The sequence below is a fragment of the Oryzias latipes genome, chromosome 13 (genome assembly GCF_053564925.1).
Source record: "Oryzias latipes strain Hd-rR chromosome 13, Olatipes_Hd-rR_3.1".
Lineage (NCBI taxonomy): Eukaryota > Metazoa > Chordata > Actinopteri > Beloniformes > Adrianichthyidae > Oryzias > Oryzias latipes.
The window spans coordinates 3,272,711-3,286,049 of NC_136249.1; the positions used below are offsets into that span (position 1 = coordinate 3,272,711).

General features: G+C 46.6%; 1 protein-coding gene across 9 annotated transcripts in view; it reads left to right on the plus strand.

Annotated features, from left to right (window-relative positions):
• phldb1b (pleckstrin homology-like domain, family B, member 1b) overlaps positions 1 to 13,339 on the plus strand; it is an 88,437-nt gene that overhangs the window by 11,943 nt on the left and 63,155 nt on the right. For 2 of the 9 annotated variants that reach the window (XM_078929572.1, XM_078929576.1), the window contains exons 1-4: positions 2,157 to 2,415; positions 3,780 to 3,884; positions 6,037 to 6,160; positions 12,716 to 12,886. In XM_078929572.1, coding sequence (XP_078785698.1) covers positions 2,380 to 2,415; positions 3,780 to 3,884; positions 6,037 to 6,160; positions 12,716 to 12,886 — 436 coding nt within the window. In that variant the 5' untranslated portion in view covers positions 2,157 to 2,379. Of the gene's footprint in view, positions 1 to 2,149; positions 2,416 to 3,779; positions 3,885 to 6,036; positions 6,161 to 12,715; positions 12,887 to 13,339 lie in introns of those variants that run through there. The other 7 variants (XM_023961249.2, XM_023961245.2, XM_023961248.2 and 4 more) reach the window with 7 other exon arrangements.

Here is a 13,339-nt window from a genome sequence, read left to right on the forward strand (position 1 = left end):
CCTGTACAGCAGTGATGTTTTGGCCCATTCCTCCATCCAGATCTCCTCTACGGCAGTGATGTTTTGGTCCATTCCTCCATGCAGATCTCCTCTAGAGCAGTGATATTTTGGCCCATTCCTCCATACAGATCTCCTCTAGAAAAGGGATGTTTTAGCCCATTCCTCCATGCAGATCTCCTCTAGAGCAGTGATATTTTGGCCCATTCCTCCATACAGATCTCCTCTAGAAAAGGGATGTTTTAGCCCATTCCTCCATACAGATCTCCTCTAGAAAAGGGATGTTTTAGCCCATTCCTCCATCCAGATCTCCTCTAGAGCAGTGATGTTTTGGTCCATTCCTCCATGCAGATCTCCTCTAGAAAAGGGATGTTTTAGCCCATTCCTCCATCCAGATCTCCTCTAGAGCAGTGATGTTTTGGTCCATTCCTCCATCCAGATCTCCTCTACGGCAGTGATGTTTTGGTCCATTCCTCCATGCAGATCTCCTCTAGAGCAGTGATATTTTGGCCCATTCCTCCATACAGATCTCCTCTAGAAAAGGGATGTTTTAGCCCATTCCTCCATGCAGATCTCCTCTAGAGCAGTGATGTTTTGGTCCATTCCTCCATGCAGATCTCCTCTAGAAAAGGGATGTTTTAGCCCATTCCTCCATCCAGATCTCCTCTAGAGCAAAGATGTTTTGGTCCATTCCTCCATCCAGATCTCCTCTACGGCAGTGATGTTTTGGTCCATTCCTCCAGGCAGATCTCCTCTAGAGCAGTGATATTTTGGCCCATTCCTCCATACAGATCTCCTCTAGAAAAGGGATGTTTTAGCCCATTCCTCCATGCAGATCTCCTCTAGAGCAGTGATGTTTTGGTCCATTCCTCCATCCAGATATCCTGTACAGCAGTGATGTTTTGGCCCATTCCTCCATCCAGATCTCCTCTACGGCAGTGATGTTTTGGTCCATTCTTCCATGCAGATCTCCTCTAGAGCAGTGATATTTTGGCCCATTCCTCCATACAGATCTCCTCTAGAAAAGGGATGTTTTAGCCCATTCCTCCATGCAGATCTCCTCTAGAGCAGTGATGTTTTGGTCCATTCCTCCATGCAGATCTCCTCTAGAAAAGGGATGTTTTAGCCCATTCCTCCATCCAGATCTCCTCTAGAGCAGTGATGTTTTGGTCCATTCCTCCATCCAGATCTCCTCTACGGCAGTGATGTTTTGGTCCATTCCTCCATGCAGATCTCCTCTAGAGCAGTGATATTTTGGCCCATTCCTCCATCCAGATCTCCTCTAGAGCAGTGATGTTTTGGTCCATTCCTCCATCCAGATATCCTGTACAGCAGTGATGTTTTGGCCCATTCCTCCATACAGATATCCTCTAGAAAAGGGATGTTTTAAACCATTCCTCCATACAGATATCCTCTAGAGCAGTGATGTTTTGGTCCATTCCTCCATCCAGATCTCCTCTACAGCAGTATTGTTTTGGTCCATTCCTCCATGCAGATCTCCTCTAGAGCAGTGATATTTTGGGGCTGTCGCTGGGCAACACAGACTTTCAACTCCATCCAGAGTTTTTCTATGTGGTTGATATCTGCAGACTGGCTGGGCCACTCCAGGACCTTGACATGCCACAGGAACTTTTGTTACAATAATTACTCCTTGTGGTGTGCAAACTTGTCACAGTTTGTTTTCTCTGTCTGGACTGTGAAGTTATCGCAAAGTCTTCTCAAGGTTGTATTCGCAAACTTCGAGTTTTTTTTCAGCTGATGAGATTTTTCCTACAAACACTGTACAGTTTGTAAAAATTGGTTTTCAAAAAAAACAAGAGATTGGATGAGACTTGTTCAGCACCGGGGATGTGCTTTAAAAACACAAATCTGGATGGACAAATTCAAAACTATTTTGTCGCCCAGATGTAATCCCTCGTTTATTACTTATTCTCCTTTTTGATCACAGAAAACTCTTCATTTGCCGTTCCTGTCTGCCTTTGTCCCTGAAGCAGCCTTTCACCTCAGAAGGTTCGCTGTCTGCTCACGTCAGTTCAGCGGCTTGTCGAGTCAGAAACGCTGCATGTTTTCTCTGTGCATAATTACAGAGCTGCATCTGTCCTGATTCAACACGTTCCCCTCTTCCGTCTGTTTCTGAGCTCCGTCCTTCTTCCTGTCTCTTGATGGCTCTCTCTGAATGCCTCTGTGAGTCTGGGGCTGCCAGTGAAGAATGCAGCTCTCAGCCTAGAGGACATGCAGGGACAGGTTAGCGAGCGGCTTTCTGTAGCCTGCAGACGGGAACTGGACAAAGGCTCAGGTGGGAGGATGAGACGGCTCTCAGCTTCAGAGGTGTCGCGCTCAATCAGGCTCATGTGGAGTGGATTTACTCCTTGACTCTTTGACATGGAAGCCGTGCACTGTCTGGACAACAGGAGAAAGGTAACGATGCTTTAGTAGAAAAGCTCTAGATTCGGTTCATCTGGACTTTAAACGTTTATCTAGAAAATGGTTCTGGGGCCGCGGAGACGTCGCTTTTATCCCTCCATAGTGGCTCTTTGGCTTTGAAGACAGAAATAATGGGTTTGTAACTTTAATTACTTTTGTTTTAGTCAAGTTTTGTTGTCAATCTTTGATAAGTAGGCAAAATGATGATAAAAGACTGAATCTGCTGTCAGAGAAAAAGATGAAAACACGAGTTCTCCTTTCTACAGCGTCTAGATGATGTTCAGAGGCCAAGATCTTATATTACGAAATTACATGACTAGATTTTTAAAAATAGGTTCTACAGGAAAAAGAGAAAAAGGAGGAAATTGACAGAAACAGAAGAACAGATTCTTGTTATAAAAATATATCCATTTACATGTTTGAATGTTAGATATTTTTTAATCGTATTGTCTGGAGAAAAGGTTCTTGTCTTAAGGTAAAGTTTAAACTTGGAACTTCTAAAACCTGTATTTAAAAAAAAGCATTTAAGCTGAGCTGTATTGAGCACTGGACATGACACTGAAAAATAAATAACTAGATTGTTCTCTCATCATTTTGAGCACACAAAATGCTAATTTGTGCACAAATAAGTGATTGAAGGGAACAATGTCAGTGACTAAAGCATCTGCAGCTCAAGAGAGCAGACGGGGATTTACAGCAAAGTGTAAGCCCTGAACAACGTAAACATGTGTGTCTGTGAGTGTGTGTGTCTGTCAGTGTGTGTGTCCGTCAGTGTGTGTGTCTGTCAGTGTGTGTGTCTGTCAGTGTGTGTGTCTGTCAGTGTGTGTGTCTGTGAGTGTCTACGTGTGTGTGTGTGTCTGTGAGTGTTTACACATGTGAGTGTGTGTGTGTGTGTACATGTGTGCGTTTTTGAGTCTGTGAGTGTGTGCGTGGTTGAGTGTGTGTTTGTGCCTTTATGTGATCAAATGCAGTGCTTTTAACCTCACAAACTGTGAGTTGACTGAAACTGTATATTTAACACAGATCAGTAGAAAATAATATTTACTTAATTTACCTTTTTCGAGTTTATCACGATTATGACAGGTGAGACTGAACCTTGCCACTTGCCTCACCTGACCGCACGTCAGGTGCATGTGTGCGTGCTTCATGTGTGTGTGTCTGTGTGTGTGTGCGTTCCCCCCCCTATCTGCTTCCTGTCCGTCAGCATGAATCACAGAGATGCTCATGGTAGTTTGGAGGGGAATCCCAGCAACCTCTGTCCTCGTAGGAGTTTGATCGTCACTGCTGCTAATGTAACCCCCCCACACACACACACACACACACAGTGCGTTCGTCACTCACCATGCCCCCCCCTGCAGGATCTGCATGTGTCGCCAGGAGCCTCAGACAGCTCAGTGGACATGGACCGCTTGAACAGGAACGAGGCTGCTGTGGGCGGACGGCAGACTCACCAGATGCTGCAGGTAAGTCTGACTGGGGAGGGGGGGGGGGGGGGGGGGGGTTGAGAACACGTGACTCACCTGGAGGACCTCCAGCCTCTCTGACTGCTAGAAACGATCCGTTTTGAGAGATGCAGGTTGAGAGATGCAGGTTGATCTGTGACACCTCCACGACTATTCTGCTCTACTTTGTGCTCTTCTCTGTTCGGACCCCCCCCCCCCCCCCCCCCCCACCTGCATATTTTCCTGGACCTGCGTTCAGGTGGTCAGCTGATCCCTCACAAACTTGGACTACTTTGTGGCGGGATTTCTTCGTACCTACATTCCTGTATTTGTGGCGAGGCAGCATTTCTGGACAGTTGATGGGCCCCCTGATGGGCCCTCTGATGGCCCCCTGGTGGACCTTGCTTATGGGCCCTCCGATGGGCCCCGCTGGAGCCCTGCCTGGATCTGCTTCAGGTTTCAATTTCGGTTTTTGAAAAGCAGATTTTCATCTGAGGCAGACATGGTTTAAGCTGCCCCCCCCCCCCCCCCTCTCGATGTCTGCCTTCAGTAACATCAGATGTTTGGATCCTCAAAGCTCTCCACACTTCATAATGACAGACCTCTGAGGCAGCACCGCTGGGGGGCCACATGCCGGTAGGTTACGTAGCATCTGAAGCAGTGATTACAGAGAGACTGGCCGTCTGCTCCCCACCTGCTGCCTCGGACGGTCCCGTCGGACGTCCCGGGGAGGGGCCGGTCTCTGAGCTTTCCAACAGTCAGCTGGAACCAGGAAAGGAGGTCGTGACCCCAAATCCTGACGCGTTGCAGTGTCGCAGGCAGGCGTGCACGTGAGAGAGGGCTTCAGGCGGGAAAGCAGGAGCGGCACACGAACCCGCAGCACTGCTCCCTAAGGGCCCCCCAGCCTCAATCCTCTTAGGCTGGGCCCACTCCACCTGTCGACCCCCACAGTCAGATAATCCTATTAGGGCCAATGACGGGAGGACGAACGCCGCGCTGTTGAGGCCACGCTCATCAGAGGACATTGATCTGTCTCCACCCACGGCACAGCAACCCCAACCAAAAACACACAACAGGCTTTGTCTGAAACCCACACAGTTATTATGAATATACAACTAAAAAACAACACAAAACACACACAAAAATCTGAAACAGTCACCTGGTGGTCTTGTAATGGTGAGTCTGTCGTTTTTAGGACACTGTTTCTGCAGAGCAGAATTACAAATTCACCTCTGAGTTGAGGCGGGACCGAGCAGAAGGATGGCCCAGTTGGCTGTGTGCAGGACTGCTGTGATTCCCAGGGGGTGCAGTGAGCCCAAGTCTGGCCCCCCCCCCCGTGCCCACTAAAATACAGGATTGGGTCAGGAAGGGCAGCAGGCGCAAAAGCCAAAGCCGAGAAGAACGACAAAGTTGTAGCATGGACCATTGGTGCAGAGCAACCCCACCCTTCCTGGGCCCAAAAGATATTTTCTACGTCACCAATATGCTGTTTTCCTAACGCCGTGTTTTCATCTGCTCCTGATTCACAACAATTTAGAGAAATGTGATTTTAAGCTTTATTTTCCTTATTAATGTCCTCCACCGTGAGAAAAAGACCACGGAAAAGATGGTAGAAACACAATTTTCATGGGTCTTTATCCACGTTAGTCCTACACCTGCTAATGGGCAATACAGCGAAGTGAACCTCAAACCTGCAGCAGGGGCTGCTGGGATGCCATCCTCCTCTGTTTGGGAGAACATGAGGCAACATCTGCAGAAGCCGTGACTCCTGTTAGCAGAAGCAGCAAGCCCTGCCAGCCCCTCTAGTTCACAGCCCCCTTCCCTCTTCAGAGCGGGAAGTCGTTGCCATGGTAACCCCCTCCCTCCCCCCTGCATACGAACTGGGGGGCTTTAGGAAGGCTCTGGACGGGGAACATACACAAAACGTGGAGATGAGCTTCCCACAATGCCCCCCACCCCCCCACCCCCACCCCCACCCACACACACACCCCAGTGGGAAGTTTGCGCAGAAAAACTCACCTCTGTTTTTGTCATGCTCTGACAATCTGAAACTATTCAGTCACTGATAACTGTTTCCCTATTGGGGGGGGGGGGGGGGGGGCTCTAACATTGTAACCAGTGCAGAATGAAAGCTGATCCAACACAGAGGCTCTTCACTGCTGTCTTCCTACAGAGCACCCCCTTGGACCTCTTTGAGACGGGAAAGGGGCTAAAGTTCCAAGCAGAGCGCCCCCACCTGGTCAGCCTGGGAAGCGGGCGACTGAGCACAGCCATCACCCTACTGCCCCTGCCTGAGGGTGAGTCCACAGACACACCAGGGTGCACCGTGTCCGGCATCTTCACTTCCGACAGGACACGCCTCACATGCATGCTGGTGAGCACACGTGCACGGTGAGGACACGTGCACATGTGGTTACACGTGCACGATGAGGACACGTGCACATGTGAGGACACGTGCACATGTGAGGACACGTGCACATGTGAGCATACGTGCACAATGAGCACACGTGCATGGTGAGCACACATGCACATGTGAGCATACGTGCACGGTGAGCACACATGCACATAGGGAAAGGCAGGCCAGCAGCAAGGCATGCTAGACCCCCACTGTCCCGCTGAAAGCAAATGTTCCTCTCAGTACAGAAGGATAGAAGTCTCATGAAGACAAAAATATTTTCTACTTTGCACTACGACACAGTAGTTCTACTACACAACACAACAGTTTGGATACGCTGCAGCTTCATGCTGAGAGCTCTTAGTGATTGACATGGGCTGTTACATCACAGGAGATCCACATTAGGGTTGTGCCCATGGACGATACCATCGTCCATCGTGATGGTGTCTCCCGATGGAGAGACACCGTTATGCCACGCCCCCGCCACGCTGCGAGTCGACACCAAAAGCCGCGGTTACATGTGCAAAATATCTTGATGGGATCAATGGTCGGATTAGAATCCAACCGTGTACATGGTTCCAGAAAAATGTTTTCAGAATATAACAAACGTTCACATGGGTCACACTTTCGGTCAGACTAAATCATTCGCAGATGCGCAGTAGGGTTTGAAAAACCGGAAGAGGAAATGAGTTCCGCCGAGCGGCTATATACATTGACATGTCAGCTCGGTAATATACGAGACGATCATCTAAACGTACTTTTATTAATGTTACGGTTATTATGAAGCGCCTGTTCGCTCAGCATTTTAATTTTAATCCGTGTGGTCAGTGCTTTTTCTGTTGAAGAACGGAGCTGGAAAGAAGCCAGGATTAGCAGTATGCTAACACGGAATAACAACATTAGCTTTGGGTGGACATAAAATCCATCTGGAAATTCTGCAATCTGCATCCTGGCTGCACGTAAACATGTGGGAATAACATCAGGCTTTATTTTGTCGGGACGCGACTCGAAACACAAATCCACGTGATTGTTTGAACGTTTTCTAAGGACTGAGCGACATTTCTGCTTTGAAGCTCACACCGCCGCTGTGTGTGTGCTCACGCTCTTCTGCTCAGACACACACTTTTAGACCTGGTTCTGAGTTCGGTAGCTCGTTCCCCTAGAGCTGCGGGACGGATCAAGGTCCTAAATCTCCCACACATACCACTCATGTCACAAAGCACCCCCCCCCCCCAAACACAGAGCTGTAAGTCCGCGCTCCACCGGTCCACTTGACTAGTTAAGTGTGGGAGCGAACTACTTTTCTATTTTGTTTGTTACTTTTTTTGTTAAAGTTTCTTCCCTCAGTTTATACTGGATCATCGCGGATGAGTCATTAGTTGGGAAATAAAATAAATAAAGTAAAATAACGAATGGCAATTATATAAGTCCGAAAAATTCAAAATAGCCCCCCGCCTCGACGATATCATCGTCCATCCCGATGGTTGACGGCAAACATCGTCAACGGCCAATTTAGGGGACATCGCCCAACCCTAATCCACATGGCCAACAGAACCGAGCTCTGCACCAGCTCTGTAAGCCGACTGCAGCACGTATTCACGTTCAAGCATGAAGGATCTGTGTTCATACCGGAGCACAAGGTCTGAAAGTTTCCTGACCGAAGACAGACAAACGATGGACGTATGATCGGTGACACGCCCCCTACAGTGCGTCAAGACTGTTGACTGGAGTTCACTCCACTCAGCTCCACTGTGTTCCTAAAACCACTATTGCATAGAACTGCATAACATTTGGAGCTCCGCGCACCGGCTGACCATCTGAACCGCCAATCAATAGACGTGTGCAAATTTAAGCCAGAAAGATGAAAACAGCTGAAATCCTCTTCACATCCTACAGTCCTACTGGATTATAAAGAAATGACTGAACAAAAATGAGCTTAAGAAAGCAAAGTGTGCCTAATGCTTCAAGCATTAAGCTGGACTTTAACATGAAACCTGACTCTGGGGGTTTTCTGAGGAGTTGGAACTTTTGGCACTTCCTGGTTTGTGTCACATCATTGAAGGTCCTGACTCTCAACATTTGAGCCAGTTTAGAATTTCCTTCAGGATCACATCGCTGTTTATCTATCTATCCATCAAGTGACGGTAAACACAGCTCAGCTGGGACTGTCCATCTGTGGATTCATGCTGCACCAGTACCCAGATAAGACCCAGCGACTGACCTCTGGGTCACGGTCAGCTCCTGTAAAGGGTCTAGCATTAGTTCCAAACACAATCTAGTGTGGGGTCATCTGAGGCCCCCACCTACGGCTCCTCCAGCTTGAGCCATCCCAGAATCAGTTTCAAGTTTTTCAAGATTTTTGTGATGCTAAATGACATAAAGTCAGGTGTGACTTCATACTAAGTGGGCTCGTTAAAACAGGCTGACTCCAGTTCCATAGGGGATTTGTGGGAGGGGTTTGATCTCCTTGGCCGTATTTCATCGTGGGTCCAATGTGGTTCCGGCTGTTTGTGGATCCAGAGTCAGTGTGGAGGTCATGATTGTGTCTTCAGTGCTCTTTGCTGTCACAGCTGGCTCTGTTTTTGTGCTAAACTCTGTTTGAGTGAGGAGCCACTGAATGAAAAGCTTCAGTCACTTTATGAACACATTGTAGACGTGGAGCTTTTGGACCAAACCAGATCAATCTGTTCCTCTGGGAAGCAGGATGTCATGATCTGTCAGGTTTTCCTGCTACTTTTTTATTTTATCTTTATACAAATAACTGTTCCTTCAATGGATTTTGCATCAGCTTGATTAAGGATCAAAATTTAAAGTAAGAAGAATCATTTATTGTGTAGGTTAGCGCTTTTCTTGTGAGATCTCATGGCTAAAACTAGGGGTATGAATTGGCAAGAGTCTGGTGAAACGATACGTATCCTGATATTGTACCAGAGCACTCTACCTGAACATTAATGTGTTAATAAGTAATTCTGTTTATTCAATGATCACAGTGTTAAGCACTGCAACTGTAACTCGTATAGAAGTTGGTTTTACCCAGGCAAACTCACAGGGCTTTTATTTTGGTAACTTTAAATATAGTAAGGGAACAGTCAGCGTTGTCTGATTTCCACAACCAAAATTCTTCTTCTTCTTCTCAGAATAAGAAAGAAAAAATAGAATGACTGTTTCTTAACCAATAAGGTTGTAAAAGTATGATTGAGTAAATAAAGTGCTGTTTATTTTAGTATTGATTAATGTAGCTTCTCCAATATTTTTAAACAGTTCAGGAGTCTGAATGGTACTTCAAAAATAAAGGGGGGAAAAACACAAATTCTTTCCACATTCAATAAAGTGATGATGAGGCAGCATGATATGGAAGCAATTCTGTAGTCTTATTAAAAATGAAAGTCAAAACCAGAAATGCTTTTTCATTTTCATGTGTCATGCTGCCAACAGACAGACATGCTAGGAGCAGTGTAGCTTTGTGTTAGCGGCAGAGGAGAGGCCTTTGTGATGGTTGTGCAGTCCTAATGATTGTACACAGCCTCTCAGGACAACGTAGCAGCATTTCCACCTCCTGCGGTTCCTCCTTCGGATGCACCACGGTTTCGTCGAACCCCCCCGGACTAGCGTTGTCTTTGGACCGGCAGCCGCCTTTGCATAGCGGAGCGCGAAGCCCCGCGACCCGAAGCTCCAGATCGCTGAAGGGGGAAGTGCTGCTACGATCTGAGAAACTAAACCATCATATGAATTTGTGTTTCCAGTGGTGTCCAGAACAGAATAAAGGATGATGTAATTCCCACATATTTACATCCAAGATGCTCATTGCCTGCAAGGAGTTTTAAGTACCTCCACGGCTAATGTTTTTAGCACATATTAGCCTAATGCTAACCCGTCTTTAGGGTCCTTGAAGAAAAAAGCACTGACCGCACGGATTAATAAAATATATGAGCGAGCTGGCCCTAAATAACAATCACAACTGTAATAAAGCACATTTAGAAGATAGTCTCCTGCAGCTTCACGCTGAGTGTGTGTTCGTCCAACAAGCAAACGTTTAGCATGAAATCTGCTGGAGCTGTTGATGGATCCAGCTGTCATCGAACAGCAAAATCAGCGCAAAGCTTTATTACTTTGAATTGAATTATGCGACAACGTTGGCAGGGTGGATGTTAAAATGAAAATTCAATCCCCTCTTTGCATTTTCGTTTCGCATTTTTCAATTTATTTTTAGTCATTTGCAGTTACATTGTGAAAATGAAAAAGCATTTCTGTTGATCCATTTCAATTGTCAAATTAGATATTTCTAAATGAATTTTGCTACACATTTACCAGAGAACTTTTTGAAAATGAAGTGTCAAATACCATTTTCTTTATCATTTTAATTAAGTGACAGAATAAGCAGTGTTGAAGAAGAAAATGAAAAAGCATTTTGGTGGATTGCTTTTTCATTTTAATTTTGAGTCAAAAAATGCAGCTTCGTGTTGAAAATGAAAAAGTATTCCTGGTTTTGACTTTTATTTTTAATTATGCTACAGAAACGCTTACATAGCACGACAGGATGAAGAGCTTTAATGTGGCTAAGATGCTTTATTTCCATGACAGTCTGCTCTGCAGCTGCACTTTCTCACACGTGGAAGTAAACACGGACTTTAACGCTCATCTCCACCACAGTGGCCTTTTTCCAGAGCGTTGGACACATCACTCTGATCCATCAGAACTAGATTCTATTGCTGGGAGGTTCTGCAGAACTTTGGCCCGCTTTGCAGACAGCATTTTGTCTCCGTGCATCAGCCGCTGTGCAGCTGCAGAGCTTCACTGGTTCTGATCTGAGCTACAAAGAACCACAATCCGTGTTTTCATACGATACTGACAGCAACATGGAACAGAGTTTGGGTTCTGTATCCATTCTAAGTAAAAACAAAGTCGTTCATGTCTGATAGCAACAGAACCAGCTGCTTCTCTGAGGTCTTGTAGTTTTGTGGTGTAGAGCTGCTCAAAGAGGCTCCATGTTCTCTGCTGCCAACTAGTGGTTGGAGGTTGAAGTGAAGACAAGAGTCAGACGCTGAAGGACGCTCAGAAATAATTAAATAAATATACTCCTGACATGGAAAATGGACTATCACAATATATCGCCAAAGCGATTTTTTCCTACACCCCTTGCTAAAACCCTTTGGACGTCAGTTTTTTAAAACTAATTACCTCTAATTTCATTGCCCTTTATCAATTACTCACTGCAACTAGAAGCCAACTGGCAGAGTTAAATACACAGTAGCATTTTCTGCACAGTGGTGTAGTGGTTAGCTCAAATCCCGGCGGGGTCATTTCTGTGTGGAGTTTGTTCTCCTCATGCATGTGTGGGTTTTCACAGATCACTCCAGCTTCCTCCCACAGTCCAAAATCCCACTTCAGAGCCTAACTGGTGTCTCTAAATCACCCCTTGGTGTGCATTTGGTCTCTGCATCAGACTGGTGAGCTGTTCAGGGTGCACCCTGCCTTCACCCAGCAGTCACGGAGTTGGCTTCAACAATCCAGTGACCCTGAAGTGATTCTGAAGATGGATGGGTGGATTTCTGCAGAAATGAGAAGGGACCTCAGAAATGCACACTGCTCAGGAATGTAGCAGTGAGGGTCCTCAGGAAGAACAACATCGGCACCAACCTGCTGCTGACCTTCTACCAGTTATTGATCCAGAACCTGCTTACTTACTGCAGGACAGTTTGGTTCGGCAGCTGCAGAGAGTCGCAGAGACGGCTCAAAATATCATTGGGTGCCCTCTCCCCACCCTGACAGACATCTACCCCGCCACTGTCTCAATAGGGCTCATAACATCATCAAGGACAGTTCACACCCTGGCTGAGACCTGTTCAACCTGATGCCCTCTGGGAGGCGCTACAGAGGCATCAGAAGCAAAACCAACAGACTCAAAAACAGCTTCTTTCCAAAAGCAATGACCATCCTCAATTCCCAAATGCACAGATAAAATCCACATTCCTGTTTACTTACTCTGTCCACAGTGTCAACACTCTAACTCATTACCACCTCTTGCACTTCTGACATGTTTACACTCAGTTTTCGTATGCACTTTTGCACAATAATTTCGGCACTCTTCATTATAGTTTATATTTGCACACTTGTACATACTGTTTGTTTGTTTGATTTTATTGTATTACGATGTTTTTTTTTAATTTTCCCTTTCTTGCTGTTTTTGCTCTGATGGCGATGCTTCAATCTCATTGTACTATGCACAATGACAATAAAGAAAATCTAAATCTAAATCTAAATCTAGCAACAGAAATGAATTAAAGCTACTGGAAGCACACACAAAACGGGGACATCAAAGCCCAGAGCGAGGGAAAATGATCTCTGGCAGAAAACCTGCAGAAACAGACAGAAACGCCGTTAGGAAACGTGACGCTGATCACCTGGAGTGATGGACGACCATGACAGTGGGTGCTCAGAAAATGTGCTTCTTCCTCAGGGTGCACCACGCTGGGTCACGGTCCCGTGGACATCAACATCCAGGGCCCTGGGGTCGCCCCCCAGCACTGCTTCATAGAGAACAGGGGTGGGGTGATCACACTCCACCCGTGTGGAAACCTGTGCTCCATCGATGGACTCCAGATCAGGCAGCCCTCTCGCCTGACACAAGGTAGGAACCAGTTCACGGTTTCCGTTTCCACTCCAGGGCTGTCAGCGTCTTCATCAGGGCCTCGTAAAAGACAACGTTTGCTGATCCTCCGTTGGGCATGTGCCCCTCCCAAAGGCCAGGGAAGAAAAGAATAAAAACTGAAACAAGCAAATGTTGTTTGTTCCTTCGTAGTGCTGTGTGGACATGAGAGGAGCTCCGGGGGAGCAGAGAGGTTACAGAGGAAAGGGGGAGAGGGGGAGGACTGAAAGTACGAAGGGTCAACAGTCCAAGTTTAGGAAAGAGGTGAAGAGGCGTCTGCAAGCAGGCTGGAGCGGCTGGAGGAAGGTTTCAGGTGTGATGTCTGACAGATGTCCTCAAGAATGAAGCGAGAGGCGTGGAAGACTGTGGTGAAGGTTCATGTTCATGTTAGATGGATGAGACACATTGAGAAAAGGAGCAGGGATGTAGGAAGAA